Below are 17,285 nucleotides of genomic sequence, written 5' to 3'. Positions count from 1 at the left end.
ACCTGCCTCCAGAAGTGGTGAATGCTCCAACACTGGAAGTTTTTAAGAAGAGACTGGACAGCCATTTGTCTGAAATGGTATAGGGTTTCCTGCCTTAGCAGGGGGTTGGACTAGATGACCTCCAAGGTCCCTTCTAACATTATTATTATTATTATTATTATTATTATTATTATTATTATTATTATTATTATTATTATTATTATTATTATTAAGTTTAATCCACTTGCACTGTTTTATGTTTACATGTTTGATGACAAACAGCCTTATGTTTATAAGTGACAGTTTTCCTACTAAGTACCTGCATGTCATAAGCATTTGAATTAAAATTACCATATTAAAATCAAATCTGATGTTTTTTTAATTTTTATTTGGTGTGCGTTGGAAGAGGGGTAGTCTTATACGGCGAGTATAGCCCAAACCCTATAATTTAACAGGAAATGTAGGGGGTCGCCTTATACGCCCAGTCGTCTTATACGCCGGAAAATACGGTACTTTTGACTCCAAGTTGCCATACAAGAAAAGGAGCCTCAGGTTGTGTGACAAACTGATATCTGCTGCATATTCCATAGCTCTTAAGTAATAGATTTCATGAAGAACAATTGGTATGGTTTAGGGACGTTTGAGGAATTCAGTTTTCGTTAATTCTGATAAAAATAGAATTGTTTGGTATTTCCCAGACAAATGTAGTGATTGGAACTTATATGTCCACTTTTAACTAAGATAACTCCCAAATCATATTCATGGTTCTCGTAGGTTACATTAAGGCTAGGTCAACCTGGTACCAGATTACTGTAGTTATTGAATTATCTACCCCAATATTGGCTGTATAAACACTAATATCACTGGAAGAGACCTTGCTGATTATTCCACAGGATGAGTCTATCCTCTGACTAGGAAGACTTGTTTGTTGGTAGCATCACCTTTCTAGAATGCTCTCCATAAAGCAGTCGATTTGATTCTCCTTGTGGATAAGACATACCAGAAATGGATTACTTATGATATGTTAGCAGAACCTGATTGGGATCCTAATTCACTGATTCAAAACATGCCAAGAATTATAGATACAGTAGGACCTTAGTTTGAGTGTCCTGGCAATATTTTTACAGGGTGTTACCTTTGCTTAATTAAAGACAAGCAAGGAGTGAATTCATTATTTGCGTTTGCACATAACTCATTTACAGTAAATTAGGATGAAACAAGAGTCTTGGCTTGTGTTATTTGCGTTTGCATATAACTCATTTACAGTAAACTAGGATGAAACAAGAGTCTTGGCTTGTGTTATAGCCAATGTCCAAATTCTTAAATTCTAGATTAATAACAACAACAACAACAACAACAACAACAACAACAATAACAATAATAATAATAATAATAATAATAATAATAATAATAATAATAATAATAATAATAATAATAATAATAATAATATAGGCAGGTGGACCAAGGCAGTCATAGAATGGATCACACTTGATAAAATGTGTCCACAAAAGAGGCCAAAAACAAGATGGATTAATGATATCAGCAAATATTGTGGGCCCAATTGGCAAAAGAAAGCTCTGGATTGTATTGGTTGAAAACATGCAGAAGAGACCTTCATCCTGCAATGATGAACAATGGCTAAAATGATGATGATGATAGTGGTGATGGTGGTACAATATAGGCATTGTATCTCAGAACCAGGATTTCAGTGCAATTCTGCTGTTGGTTCCCTCTGAGATTTTAGATGAATTGAACTGTTGGAGAACCTTACTGTTTGTGGGCACAGGATGAATATTTAAAAACACAGCTGTGTGTCAACAATCTTACAATGTGTGGAAACTCAGAAAATGGAGAAGTACACCCATACTGTTTACTGTAAATTACGCAAAAGGAAGATGCCCCAAATGCAAAATTATCATTCATCATTCTGCTGTTTAATGAAGAGTCACTTTTTAGAATAACAAGCCTCTGAAGCAACCTTGTTGAAAGTGCCAAATACTTGTTGCTTTTTCAAATTCCTTAGTGCTGTGCATGCCTTCGAGTCAGCGTTGACTCCTGGTGACTGCCTGGACTAACCCCTGCAGTTTTCTTGGCAAGATTTCAGAAGTGGTTTGTCATTGCCTACTTCTTGCTAGGGCTGAGAGAAGGGCTGACCCAAGATCACCCAGTTGGCCTCATGCCTAAGGCAGGACTAGAATGCCCAGTGTCTCTCTTTCTAGCCTGGTGCCTTATCCAGTACACTAGACTGGATCTCCAAGCTTTTTAGAATCATCCTAAAATCTTCTGGGTTTATTTGTCTGTCTTCTGCATGCCTGAAACATGATTTAATTGTGTAAAGGACCGTGGTGGCGAACCTATGGCACGTGTGCCACAGGTGGCACACAGAGCCCTCTCTCTGGCCACGCGTGCCATCACCCCAGTCCTAGGCCTTCAGCTAGGTTTTATAAAACCTTTTTTCTTTAGGCCTCCGCTGCCGTGTGCAAAAAAAAAGGTTCAATCAACCAATCAGTTTCAACTTCTTGCGGGGAAAAAAAAGATCTTGCAAAGTTGGAATTGATTGATTGAACTTTTTAGTCCCACCCAGTCTGCCGTTACCACAGCAGCCACGCCTACCCAATGGGCCACGTCCATCCAATTGGCCACACCCACCCAATGGGCCACGCCCACCTGGCACCCAACCATAGGTAAGTGGGTTTTGGGTTGCAGTTCGGGCACTTGGTCTCTAAAAGGTTCGCCATCACTGGTATAGGAGGTGCATTTACGCCAGTCCATTCTGCGTAGCAAATCAGGGGAGTAATCTCTTTATCCTTATACATCAAGAGAAGGGGTCTTTGCAGGTTGTGTGAATTTTCCTGCATTGCCTGCTACTATTAACTGTGCTTGCCAAAGCTGCTGCAAAAGCAAGCTGTGGGTCCCACCCATTGATCTCTATGGTGATAATATTAGGGAGAGATCATAAGGGAAGGGATCATGAAGATGAGAGCCTTTAAGAGCAAAGCAAAAGAAGAAGAAGAAGGGAACCTTTAGAAAAAGAAAAGGGGTTCTTGGAGAGGAGAAGAAGTTTTACTATTGAAATTGCTACTTCCATGCAGGAGGGAATGGAAGACAGCAAAAACAGACTTTCCAAGCACAATAGTGTCAAAATTCCGAACTTCCCCTGGTTTGCAGTGGAATACTCGGGGCATAGCTAGGCACTAATATGATTGGGCTCTTAATGCTGGTTGTAAGTCCTAGTAGCCGAAATTTTGGTGGCCCCTATAAAGGTAAAGGTTCCCCCGCACATGCGTGCTAGTCGTTTCCAACTCTAGGGGCCGGTGCTCATCTCCGTTTCAAAGCCGAAGAGCCAGCGCTTGTCCAAGGACATCTCCATGGTCATGTGGCCGGCATGACTAGATGCCAAAGGCGCACGGAACGCTGTTACCTTCCCACTGTAGTGGTCCCTATTTTTCTACTTGCATTTTTACGTGCTTTAGAACTGCTAGGTTGGCAGAAGCTGGGACAAGTAACAGGCGCTCGCTCTGTTACGCGGCACTCAGGATTCGACCCACCAAACTGCTGACCTTCTGATCGACAAGCTCAGCGTCCTAACCCACTGAGCCACTGCATCCCTGGTGACCCCTATAGCAAAGTGCTAATATTAGTATAGAGAGTGTCTGGATTCCATTTATGGATTTGTCTTCTCTTGAGAATTTATTACAGTCTGAGATTATATTCTGAGAATGCCGAGTGATGCAGTGCATTAATGTAACGGTTTACACTGAACCATTTCTAGAAAAGCACGTTTGTCTTATTTTACTTGCATTCCAACAATTTTTAAAGATTTATTTCCCTCTGAGTCTCTGTGGAATTTTGAGAAGGGGACTGCAACAGTCAGTGTCAAAAACTATTTGGAGTAATTGGCCTTCCTTTTCTGGAAGAGTGTAATCTGGCCAGTAACCTTTTTCATGTTTCTGGGTCCCACTGTGTATATTTTATGTTTCAGGTTGACATACTGTGATAATTGATCTCTTGTGGGAAGTGAATAATTGGTCAGTGTTGTGCAAATAATAGTGTTCATTGTCTGCGTGGGAATTCCCTTCAGCATTATGTTCTCTAGGGTCTTTGTATAGCTGTCTCGTGTGTGTTAAGAATGGAGAGTACCTGAGTCTGTCTTTTTTTGTGCAAGCCAAGTGAATAATGAAGGACATTAATGTGAAGAAAAAATATTTCTATGGCATCATTCTAAGTGACAGTTTCCAGTATGCACATTATGTATTGTTAACATCTATTCTAAGTTTGATGCTATATGACCTTTGTACCGTGTGTGTGTGTGTGTGTGTGTGTGTAAGTGTAATTAAATGTAGGCCTTTCAAATTACAATCAGCATAAATATCACTTTCAGCATGATCAACAGCTGTTTTGTTTATACTGTTTTTTGCAATGGGAACAATGGCTGTGCAATCCTATCCTATCCTATCCTATCCTATCCTATCCTATCCTATCCTATCCTATCCTATCCTATCCTATCCTATCCTATCCTATCCTATCCTATCCTATCCTATCCTATCCTATGGAGATTCCCAGTCATCCAGGTCATAGTTATCCCAAAGATGCTTTTTCACAAAGCAACTGGACTTTCTTGTGTTTTTTTTAATTTGAAGATGTTTCGCTTCTCATCCAAGAAGCTTCTTCAGCTCTCCCCATCATCCAGTCAGAGCTGAAGAAGCTTCTTGGATGAGAAATGAAACGTCTTCAAATTCAAAGAAAAACAAGAAAGTCCAGTTGCTTTGTGAAAAAGCATCTTTGGAATTCCCTTCCCTTCCCTTCGCTTGCCCTTCCTTCCTCCCTCCCTTCCTCCCTCCTGCTTAGATCTTTCTCTAAAATGAGAATATGTTGCTCTGTTTGCTTGTTAATTTACAGATGGGAAATTATAAATACCATCCAACCATTCTGTAGACAATTAGTCCAGGACATTGGTATAACATCTGAGCTTAATATGTTTTATTATCCAGTAATACTGTAAAGCATAATTAGAGAGAAAATATTGTGTCACTGCTGTTAGAATAAATTGGTACAGAGATTTATTCCATTTTTGCTGCCATTTTTAAGTTACTAAAATAGGATGACAACTTGACATGGCTTTGGAGAACTGTCTGAAAAATGGCTTCTTATATTTATTTATTTATTTATTTAGTTATATTTATATACCGCCCTATTCCCTGAGGACTCAGGGCGGTTTACAGGGAATTAAAAATCCAAAATACAAAAATTAAGAACCAAATTAAAAAATATTAAATTAACCCTGTAGTCAGTTAAAAAGAACCCCAAATTAAAAATTCCTCCTCAGTCTGGGCCCGAGAGCTCAAAGAGCCAGGTCTTCAGGCCCCGGCGGAATGATCGAAGGTCGGGGGAAGTTCTCAGCTCCACCGGCAGCTGGTTCCAGAGGGCAGGCGCTCCCACCGAGAAGGCCCTATCCCTGGGTGTCACCCGCCGGCAGTCTCTTACCGGCGGGACCCTGAGCAGACCCTCCCTGTGGGAGCGCACTGGGCGAAGGGCATTTGATGCCGGCAGCAGGTGTTCCCTCAGATATCCCGGACCCAGGCCATGTAGGGCTTTATAGGTGATAACCAGCACCTTGAATTTCACCCGGAGGGCAACCGGAAGCCAATGCAGCTCACGGAGTAGAGGTGTTACATGGGAGTATCGGGAAACCCCCATTACAACTCGCGCGGCCGCATTCTGCACCAGTTGAAGCCTCCGAGTGGTCTTCAAGGGCAGCCCCATGTAGAGAGCGTTACAGTAGTCCAAACGGGAGGTCACAAGCGCATGAGTAACTGTGCGTAGGGCGTCTCGGTCCAGATAGGGACGCAACTGGCGCACCAGGCGAACCTGGGCAAAAGCCCCCCTGGTCACGGCTCCTATATGGTCTTCGAAATTGAGCCGTGAATCCAGGAGGACGCCCAAGTTGCGAGCCCTATCGACGGGGGGTAACACCTCACCCCCCATCATTAACACCTCACCCCCCATCATATCACCCCCCCACCTCACCCCCCATCATATCAACACTAAATTAATACTTTGTAGCTTTTCCATAAGAAAACTGATCCCAAACTGGCAATTTTGTTTGTCTTGAACTAACAGTTGTTAAATGAGCTTTTCCTAAACGGAAAAAAATGTAAAATATTAAAGCAAATTAATGGAATTTGTGGTGTCCTTTATCATTTTCAAATTTTCTGTCTGAAGTGTGAAGAAACACAGTCCCTTCTGCTTCCTTGTTCTGGGGAATTCTTATTCTGTCTTTTGCAGAATGGTGTAGGTTGCCTTCTAGTGGCAAAGAAAAAAATCTTTCTTATAGGAACTAAATGTTTAAAGTGTGCAATATAGATTGAACGTTAAATTTGATATTGTTCTAATATTTTCCCAGAGATCAGTATAGTCTATTATTATTAGGAAGTTTAATTTACTCAGTATTCAAAACCTAGGAGTTTAAAATCCATCAAACCTGGGTTGCATATTATTACCAGTTTCAATGGTTTAAGTAGCACCCAGGTGACGTTGGTTAATTTGGGAAAGCTAAGAATGTTCAGGCCTAGTTTGGGCAGATAACCAGAGGACCCTTGAGCTGTAGACAAGACTGGAGAGTTTACTTATTGATTTAAAAAAAACAAAACTCAATGTGGAAAAAGTCAAGAAAGCTCTGTGGACATGTCCTTGAATCTTGACTTGAAGATTTTTCTTTTCCGCTCTTCGCCCTCCCTCTGTCTACCTGCCTGCCTGCCTACCTAACTGAGATGATTAATCCCTGAGATATAAGCCATACGTAGCCCTCCAGGTGTTTCTATATAGCTTGCAGCAGGGACCTACGACTCTTCCCACCATTTTGCACCTTTCCGATTCAAGGCTGTTGGATCTGCTGGAACTGACATTTCGGAAAAAGCCTCATTCCTGCTGCCCCCCCCCCCAAAAACAACGTCTATGGAAGTGATGACTGCAGCAGTAGCGTTAATCAGGGCAGAACAAATAGGATCTCTCCAACTGGAGAAGACGTATGCAGAGTCTCTTATGTGTATAGTCATGAACCTATTACAGATACAAATTGTGTGTGCATAAGAATACAGGTGGTGGCTTCCAAGCCAGCATCACAGCAGCATGTCCCACCCCCACCCCCACCCCACCCCAGTCCCAGAACTAATCAACACTTAGAGCAAGGGTCTTCAAACTTGGCCCTTTTATGACTTGTGGACTTCAAATCTCAGAATTCCTCACAAGTCATAAAAGGGCCAAGTTTGAAGACCCCTGACTTAGAGTATTCAAGTGACGTGTAATAGAGCTTATTAAGCCATACATTCTGCAAAGTCTGGGTTGCTGCCTCTTCATAAGCATCACATAGTGCAGACATGTCAAACACAAGGCCCGGGGGCCAGATCCGGCCCGCAAAGTGGTTTCATGTGGCCCCCGAAGCCATCCTGGAAACAGTGAGGGAACGGTCACCGCTGCCTTGGCCCTGGCCCAGAGACCCTTCTTCTGCTAGAGACCCCCAGATCTGTCCTACTCCTGCCCAGGCCCCCATAGGCACCCTTGATGCCAATGATGTAGAGCTGGCCATGCCCACCCAGTAGGCCATATGCACTCCAGCTGCGCCCACCCAGTAGGCTGCACCCACCCTGGCCATACCCCCCCGCCCCCCCCAAGGGCAACCACAATGGTGATGTGGCCCTCAATGAAATTGAGTTTGACACCCCTGACATAGTGAGTTTGGCAACCTTCACGTGAAGTCTCTTTCCACTCCTCTTTTATGGTGGAATGTGGCAATTAGAGCCCAGGGCTGAATGATGCTGTAGTAAACTCCTTTTGACAAAATGCCCATGTTCCATAATGCAAACTTTTGCTAAGCGTATAGGGCGTGTGCATGCAGTGAAGAGGAAAAGGGACATCGTGCTCTGCAAAAAAGCTCAGTGCTCTGCAAAAAAGCTCAGAGACAAAGGTTCTGGTTAAAGGAAACCAGCCCTTACGAAATCAACACTTCCTTATTATTTTCAGGAAAGAAGAAAGCAGGAATAGTTTCTGAGCAATAGGGCTGTAGTCTGAATCTTCCATTTCAGAACAGGTTTAGATTTTTGTTTGTCTCTTTTCTTTTTTTTCCTGACATGAACAAATGTAGAAGTGGTCTTTTCGAAGCTTTTGGAAAGATTTGGGAATTGTCTGATTTGATGTAGCAAGTTGACTATGTTGTTCCATTCAAATTAAGCGCATCAGATAACATCTGGTGCGAACAGAAGATCCAGTGTCCCTAGTCTGACTTGACTGAAGTTAATATTGATTTGCTTTTTGTACAGTTTTGGTTGACGTCCTCCTTGTGTTACAGATTCAGTTTCCAGGGTGGCTTTGCTTTTGGGGGCAGATGTCAATAGAAAAACAGAAGTCACAGTAATAGCTCCATATCCATGTTGCCTTATCTTTTGAAACAAGGAGTTGCTGAACACTGTACAATAAGTGATTTGTCAGCAAGATAAATTAATTTTCCCTGGCACGCTCATCGTTTTTCTTATTGTCAGCCTTTCGAGGTAGTCCAGACAGAAAATCAAAACCTTGATTACTAATACTATTACTATTATAAGGTTACAGTGATCTTTCAAGTCCAAAAAAACCCTTCTCCTCTCCCCTGCCTTTACAGGGAACTAGGAAAGGTCCCTTCTGAAATGCTTTCTCTACCCACATCTCTCCTTTAGACTCAAATTTCTCTTATCAGACTGTTGTCTAGGCTGCGGCTCTTCCTTCTGTCTCCCAAGGTTATTTTCATAGCCCATTATAACTATTCACATTCAACTGTTCAGTCATCTTTAAAAGAACTATGATTGAGAGTGCCCATTTCACAGTTTAGCCAGCAATCAGAGGTGAGGATTCAGAATACCCTGTGAATGCCAGCTGACCAAAGAACCGATTTAATACATTTTTATCTGTTTAAGAAAGTAACATAAAAGAAACAACATAGAGTGAAATAAATAAAAATAAAAGAAGTAGAAAAGAGTTGCAGGTAGGAAAAGAGAAGAAGAAAAGAAAAGAAGTAGTTTCCAATTTGTTTTTACAGCAGTTAACAACAAATGTATTATCTTTCCTCCTTCTTTAAAGTCACAACATGTTTCTCTTTTTCACATATTCTATCCCTTGAATCAGCAAATCCATAAATCATTGATTCATTTTTTCCCCACTTTCAGCAAAAAGTCTAGAAGAGATTTCCAGTCTTTAAGTACTTGCCTTTTAAAAATTTCATTCAATTGTGTCCAATTCTCGGAGACTGGCTATACAAGTCCCTGCAGTTTTCTTGGCGAGATTTTTCAGAGGTAGTTTGCCATTGCTTTCTTCTGGGGCTGAGAGAAAGTAATCTTGTAACTTCATGCCTAAAGCAGGACTAGAACTCATAGCCTCCCAATGCCTTAACACTACACCATACTAGCTCCCACTTGTTGTCTTGTACCTGATGAAAACAGGTTAATTGCACCATTTCTACATGTTCTGCCATTTTCATGATCTACTCAAATACTCATTTCAGTATTTTTCCATTGCTGTGTATGTAATAGTCTCACTGCAGTTACTATATACAAAATCAGTCTTCCGTAAGCGTTTTCTAATTGGCTATCTATGAGTCCCAAAGTTTTTGCAGAGAATTCTTCATTACTCCACTTTTAATTTCATACATGGGTTCCTGTGCGCTCTCAATCTCCATTCCCCCTTATGTGGATAGATGTCAGTGTGTTTATATGTTCCCTTCCTCCTCCCAGTTGGGATGCAGCCTTAACAAACTGTTCTGACAGGATTAATTTTCCTTGATGTAATGAGCCTAAATTTCAAAACTTTGCCAAGATAGAATGACAGCAAACGTTGGTATCGGGAGGAAGCAGGCTGGAGTGAGTGCTGCTTTTCTGTAGGTCTTGTGCTGCCATCCCAGCCTCCTTTTTAGAAATCCCTTTTGAAAACTATGTGACATTTCAACCCTGATAGCAAAAGAGCATTCTTGCCATTATCTGGCAAAGGCACGTAGAATGTTTCAGCTCTTTGGCTTTCGTTGTGGAAAAGAACAATGAAACACTACAAAGTGAAGTGCAGTAATAACAAACTATATGGGTATGGTTATGTTAGAACTATTCAAATAGGGGGGAAAAGGATGCATAGGAGTAATTAAAGGGCATAGTTTATTAAAACATTGCTTGCATCACGGGGCCTTCCTCATTCTGCTCTGTTTCCTGTCCTTCCTCAGAGAATTAACTAAAACCAGGGACTGGAAGTTGTGTGCATTTTTAAAGTTAACCAAGTATGTCAGCTTTAAATAATGTGTTGTAAGGATAGCTTTTATAGTAGGAGCTGCTGCCAGTTACGATTTAAAGTTGTTGGAACATTGAAGATTTGCCCGTAATGAAGCAAGCCTTTCAGTTTTGCTTCCTATGACACATAATGTTCTTTTCTTGGATTTGGTAAAAAAATACTTTTGAAAGATACTTATGGATCAGTGGTTTTCCTTTCCGCCAGAGCCTTCATTTATTTATTTATTATTTTACATCTAAGATTGCCCTATATAGCCTAGATGACAGAATAAAGGACATTGCTACAAATTGCTAGAACTGTGCTCGCTAAATCTGTGGCTTATTACTTGTCACCCAAAAAACTTTTGTTCTTTTTTTTTATAGATTTGTCTTCAGCAAAACGGAAGTTTGCAGACTCCTTGAATGATTTCAAATTTCAGTGTATAGGCGATGCAGAAACAGATGATGAAATATGTATAGGTAAGTCCATAGGCTTTGATTTGTACAGACGAGGCAATCCGGTGGCTTAAATAGGAGGAATACAAGATAAGAATGAAGTGGAACATACATACCTACGGTAGTCAGTAAGGATGAGCTTGCAAAATTATTACAGATAATCCTTGACTTATGACCATAATTGGTATTTCAACTTCTGTCACTAAATGATGTGATCATTAGGTGGTTCACACTGATTTTACAATCTGTGTTGTTGTTTTTTTTGATGCTGGTTGTTAAGCAAATCCAGCTTCCCTCATTGACTTTGCTTGACTGAAGCCCCTTGGAAAGGTCACAAATGGAGATCACATGAACCTGGGACACCACAAATACTGTAAATACGTATTTCCAAGCGCCCCAATTTTGATCATATCACCCTAGGACTAGATGTAAGTCACTGTTTTCATGCAATCATCACTTTGAACAGTTGTTAAACCAGGTAAGGTGTTCAAAAATTTCAAGATGGGGCCCGGTGCTACTCTGCATTATGGAACAGCTGCACAGTATAAACCAACTTCAAGGGCCACCTCATGAGGGTTGCGTTACAATGACACAGTTGTACATTACCATGAGTTACTGAAACCATGTCTCTGAACTCAGGTAGGAATGCAATTTGTGTACCTGTCAAAACCCACCCCAAACCACGTCTTAGGAAGACAAAAACTCTTGGAGTCAGTTCTAGTCCAAAAGGAATCTTTACTAGGACATGCTTGGTTGTGGGAATACAAGACAGGACTTAGTATTGTTTTACAAATTGAAATTTTATAAAGGGTACCCGGTTCAACCCCCCCCTTCCCTCAACCCCAATTGGTCAGCACCCATCCTTCTACTTCATGTCATCCCTTTCGTGGGGAAAAAAAGGAACTTAGAATCTTTATGGTTATTGCCTTCTTCCTCTCCAGAATTAAAAGAAAACACAAGCCAGATACCTTCTTCTCTAACCCTCCCTTTTGATCTCCCCCAGTTCAAAAGGTTTCCTTGGTCTTTGAAATAACCTAAGGCAGGCTGAATCCACGTATGCTTCTCCTTCCTCGGGAGATGGCAGAATACATATGGGGGGGAATAATGTTTTAAACATACATTTATGAATGTGATATAAATGGATTCTGACAGTACCCTTTGGAGCTGATCAAAGGCTCTCCTTTGCCTCTAATGTTTTGTGTTGTCCTGCATCAGTGCTGAATCCAGGAACATCTCCAACCTGCAAACCTTGTTCTTAAAGAAGAGGAATGCAGTTTTGTCCAGAATCTCTATTTCTCCTTAATCCTGAAGTTCAGTCCTAGAAATAGTAACAATTCATGTTCAGTTTCAGTTTGCCTCTCACATTCAGTCTCTTACAACTTGTAGACATTCAGAAGCTCCAAGAATAGCAGTGTATGGTTATGTATCAAAGAAACGGTTGGTTACTAAGGCCAAACCTATTTATTCTTCTCAGTGGCTTCATATTAATGTTAAATAGTATGAGAAATAAATCCTTGCAGGAAACCACATGAGGTTTTTCCCAATATCTGTTTTTGGTAACTCCTGGAGCTATAGGAATCATTGCAAATAGCACGTCTGCCTCTCAGTTTTCTCAAGCGTACCAAACAAATGGTCACCAGTATCAGAAGTTACTGAGAGATCCTGTAATATAAATAGGATTGCAGCACCTCATATTCTCTAGATACAGTTCATCCATCAGAGTGGCCAAGGCTGTCTATATCATATCCAGGTCCAAATCTAGAAAAAAAAATCAAAATCATTTGTAAGAGTTCATATAGCTTGGCTAAATATGAAAACTGGACATTCCTTGTTAAACTTGGTTAGGCCAAAAATAGTTCTCTATGCCAGGGGTCCTCAACCTTAGCAACTTTAAGACTTGTGGACTTCAACTCCCAGAATTCCTCAACCAGCAACCTAGAACTAAGGAGAAACTTTCTGACAGTTAGAACAATTAACCAGTGGAACAACCTGCCTCCAGAAGCTGTGAATTCTCCAACACTGAAGGCTTTTAAGAAGAGACTGGACAGCCATTTGTCTGAAATGGTATTGGGTTTCCTGCCTAAGCAGGGGGTTGGACTAGATGACCTCCAAGGTCCCTTCCAAGTTTTTATTTTTATATTATTGTTGTTGTTGTTGTTGTTGTAATTATTTTTAACTTCTTCCTCGGAAAACAAATGACCAAACAAAACTCAAAATATGAATGTTATTTATTTGCCCCCAGAGATGTTATTTAGGACCAGAGGCATTTTTTTGCTTGTTTATCTACTTAGACCAATTTGTGAATACATGTTGAAGATAACGTCTCATCTGAAAGTCCAGACTATCTTTTCCGGATAATCTTCCCTGTTGATCATCAAACCAAACAGAAAATAGAAAAAAAAAAGAAAAGGCTTATGTTTGCCTTACTACATGAGGCAAGATTAGTGCTTGGGGACAAGATTGTTATGTCATTCATTTGCATTGTTTCTTACCACATTAACCCCCCCCCCCCAGCATTTTATTTGTTTGAGATATAATGAAAACAAAAGGATTACGTTACCTTAATCCTGCAATTGTTAAAGAGGGTCAGTTTTTATGCAGGCAGTGCCAGATGGACTGATCATACTTCAAAACTCATCAAGTGTATGCTCTGAAATGGGTGCCAATTGGTCACTAATTTTGAAGACTGTGCAATGCTTTGTGTTCTGTTATTGATTTGACAGATTGTCAAATGGTTCTGTTGTCTTCTCAGTTATGTGGATGCAAATACACAAACATATATGCATATAAAGCATACACTTAAAATTAAATGACAATGTTGATAACATTGTATAAAATTAAAGCTTGTTTCTATGAACTACCATTTATGCAGTGCCCATTGTAGGGATGTGTCCCTCTAATGCCTGTGTAAACATAAATATGTGACAGACCTATTTCCAATCACCTATCAACCTCTTGACTAAGATAGTGGTGACTGATGTAATATTTATTCTTATGTTTTGTATTTTTATCTAATCATCCATTCATTTTGCCCTACCATATATTCAAAATCATATCAATAGCAATAGCAATAGCACTTAACTTATATACCGCTTCACAGTCCTTCACAGTTCTCTCTGGTTTACACAGTCAGCATATTTCCCCCCCAACAATCTGGGTTCTTATTTTACCAACTTCGGAAGGATGGAAGGCTGAGTCAAGCTTTAGCCAGTGAGAATTGAACTGGCAAACTGTAGGCAGCCAGTAGTCAGCAGAAGTAGCCTGCAGTACTGCATTGTAACCACTGCACCACCGCGGCTCATAAACACACTGTGTTTCCCCAAAAGAGGCACTAGGTCTTATTTTGGGGGGATGTCCTACCCACTTACCTCAGGACCACCGCAGCCAGGCCTCCCATGTCCTGACACCTGTTGCATCACCGCCTGACTTTTTCTGCGGCTTCTAGCAGCCGCTCACAGCAGGACACCACGGTGCTCTTGTGGCAGGATGCCATATGGCACAATGTGCCGGTACTGCTGTTTGGTGAACTGTAGTTCTGCCATGAGCGGTGGCACCAGTGGAATGTGCCACGTGGCATCCTGCTGCGAGTGGCCACAAGCGGCTGCAGAAGAAGTGGGGCAGCAGTGTGAAAGGTGTCAGGGTGTGGGAGGCCTGGCTACACTGGTCCTGAGGTAAGCAGATGTGGGGCGTGTGGGGCAGCTCTATCCCCCTCCCCCACCCTAGCCTGATTTTTATATGTGTGCCTCGTCCCACCTTGTGCAACCAGAGGGTAGGGTCTCAACTAGGCTTATTTTTGGAGTAGGACTTATATTAGGCACAGACATAAAAATCAAGCCAGGCCTTATTTTCAGGATAGGTCTTATTTTTGGGGAAACATGATAGCGTAGGTATATGATTGTATAGGGTATGTGAGTATATGTGCATGTATAATGCAATTGTGCATGTAAGTGTGCATCAATATATTTGTGCATGTTGGTTTATTTAGATAGCTACCTACCAGAAGGTATAAATGTGCTTAAAAGATAACTGCAAAATTAGAGTCTTCACATTTGGAGGTCAAATATATACTCCTGTTTGAAAGATGGACAGGTAACAGAAAGAGCAATGCTTTGGGTAAGACTAGAATATGGTGTCACAGTACTTAAAAAGCACAATGTCTTCAAATAGCATGGAAACAAATAACAGAGAATGAAAACTAATATGAAAGTGGTACTTTAACATTGGTTCTTCAATAGGGCAGACTTGCTTTGTTTCTGGAAAGTAATAAAGGTCAAGGTAGAACTAGGTTAGCCAAACAATCCATGACTTGGGCTTATGCTAGTTTATTTTGTTTTCCTAGGTCAAATACATAGCCGTTTGGAGTCAAGAAAGTTAACTTGGGTTGGAGTAGATGACCTACAATGTCCCTTCCAACTATATTATTATTATTATTATTATTATTATTATTATTATTATTATTATTATTATTATTATTATTATTATTATTATTATCTTTCATACCATAGATAGTCCTTGTCTTACAAACACATGTGGGACCAGAATTGTTAAAGCAAGGCAGTTGTTAAACGTGTTGCCCCAATATTATGACTTTTTTTTTTTGGCCACAGTTGTTAAACAAATAAATGAATTATGTGATTGTTAAAGGAATCTGGCTTTCCCCGTTGACTTCGTTTGTCCGAAACTGGCCGGGCAGGTCACAAATGGTGATTACATGACCCCAGGATGCAGTAGCTGTAATGTAACGTGACTGTGCAGCGGTTGTGTGAAGACTAGTCACGAATCACTTTTTTCAGTGCCCTTGTAACCTCGAAACAGTTGCTAGACGGAGGGTTGCAAGTGGGAAGACTAAATACGTTTAATATTCTTGATTGCCTTCCTTTTATTCCTCATAGCAAAATCCCTGCAAGAATTTGCTACCGTTCTGAGGAACCTAGAAGATGAGCGCATACGAATGGTAAGAGCCTTGTTTCCTTTTAGATATAATACCTGGGGCAGAAGCAGAACAGAAAAGTATGGTAGCTAAAGTTTAGAAAAGCATCAAGGTAAAGTATGGTGGGATTTATTTATTTTTTTGGAGATTACTGAAGTCATACAAGTATTTGTTTTCTCTTGTTAATGTACATGAACGCCATCCTGGGTTTTGGGGAGTAGCTTCTCAGGGTCTTGTAGGCTAGATTAGCTCTTCTCTCCCCCTGATTTTGAAGGGGGTAAATCGATCATAAAAGATCCTCCTTTTGGTGTCTGAAACAGTTTTCTTTACCAGCAACTTTACCAATGGGGAAAAAAAAACCTCAAGAGGAGTGTAATATTGAGTCAGTGGGGTGGGAGACCATATTACCAAACACCGTTAACATTTAGATTTGCTCGCAGTGGAAGGATTTTTTTTTAAAAAAAAGAAAGGGCATCAAGCAGCACTATCGATTTCTGTCCTTTTAATCTTCTATTAATTGGCCTTTGGAATAGTCAGAATCATGGCCTGCATATGTGCTATGATTAGAAAAAGTCATTGCTTTAATTTATTCAGGAAGATGTAGAACAACTTTCTCATCTTGTTACAAGCTTTGATAGATGTTGGCTGTGAGAAGAAATTGTGGGTCATTTTTGCAATGCTCTTGTCTGTTTTGGCCAATGGCCATTATCTAGCTCAATGAATTGTCAACTTCCCTGCCTAAAAAGAATAGCAATATTCATCCTTAGGCAGTAAGTCTTGGCAGCTTAATAAGATAGCAAACTACAGCAAACTGCCTGCCACTCAGTCTATTTGGTCTTGCACTAGGAGAACAAAGACTGTATTATGCAGTCCAGCTTCCTTAGACATTTTTGCTCCCAGCTGGATTAAAGTGTCCCTGATGTAGAAGGGACTATAGATTTAAGTCATAGAATCATAGAATTGAAAGGGGCCTTGGAGGTCTTCTAGTCAAACCCTTGGCCTAGTGCAGGAATCCTCATACCAGCCTAGACAAATGGCCATCGAATCTTTTCTTGAAAACCTCCAGTGATGGAGGCAGGCTGTTACATTAATCAGTAGTTCTAACAGTTAGGAAATTCCTTCTGATTCCAAGTTTGCCTCTCCCTCCGTAAAGCTTCCATTCACTGACTGACTGTAGCCTTACCCCCAGGCAGTAAGGAGAACAAATTTATTCCTCTTTCCTATGACATCCCTTCATATATTGAAAGACTATTGTCTCCCCCTAGCCTTCTCTTTTTTAGACTAAATATACCAAGTTCCCTTAGCTGCTCTTTGTAGAACAAAGCATACAACCTCCTTAGCATCTTTGTCCTTCTTCTCCATACTGTTTCCAGTCCCTCAGTGCCCATTTTTATCGGTGACCAAGACCAGACACAGTAGTTCAGGTGCAGTCTGAATGGTACTATCACTTCTCATGATCTTGACTGAAGCCTAGTGTAGTATTGGTTTTTTTAGGAAGCCACAGCACACTGCTGGATCATGCTTAATCTGTGGCCTACCAAGATATCCAGATGCCTCTTGCAAGTACTGCTGGGTCAGGCACCACTTATCTTGGATCTCTACCTCTGGGGTGAAGTCTGCGAAAATAATGGTGACTCAAGTGA

The 17,285-nt window shown here is 40.8% G+C and overlaps 1 protein-coding gene across 3 annotated transcripts in view; it reads left to right on the top strand.

Moving 5' to 3' along the window:
- ARHGAP26 (Rho GTPase activating protein 26) overlaps positions 1-17,285 on the top strand; it is a 282,090-nt gene that overhangs the window by 75,642 nt on the left and 189,163 nt on the right. For all 3 annotated transcript variants that reach the window (XM_081317345.1, XM_081317346.1, XM_081317347.1), the window contains 2 exons: positions 10,641-10,736; positions 15,605-15,666. In XM_081317345.1, coding sequence (XP_081173471.1) covers positions 10,641-10,736; positions 15,605-15,666 — 158 coding nt within the window. The remainder of the gene's footprint in view (positions 1-10,640; positions 10,737-15,604; positions 15,667-17,285) is intronic.

Source organism: Vipera berus (assembly GCF_964194415.1).
Source record: "Vipera berus genome assembly, chromosome: 2".
NCBI lineage: Eukaryota > Metazoa > Chordata > Lepidosauria > Squamata > Viperidae > Vipera > Vipera berus.
Note: the sequence above shows the minus strand (reverse complement) of the source record. Positions and strands in the feature narration are given on the sequence as shown.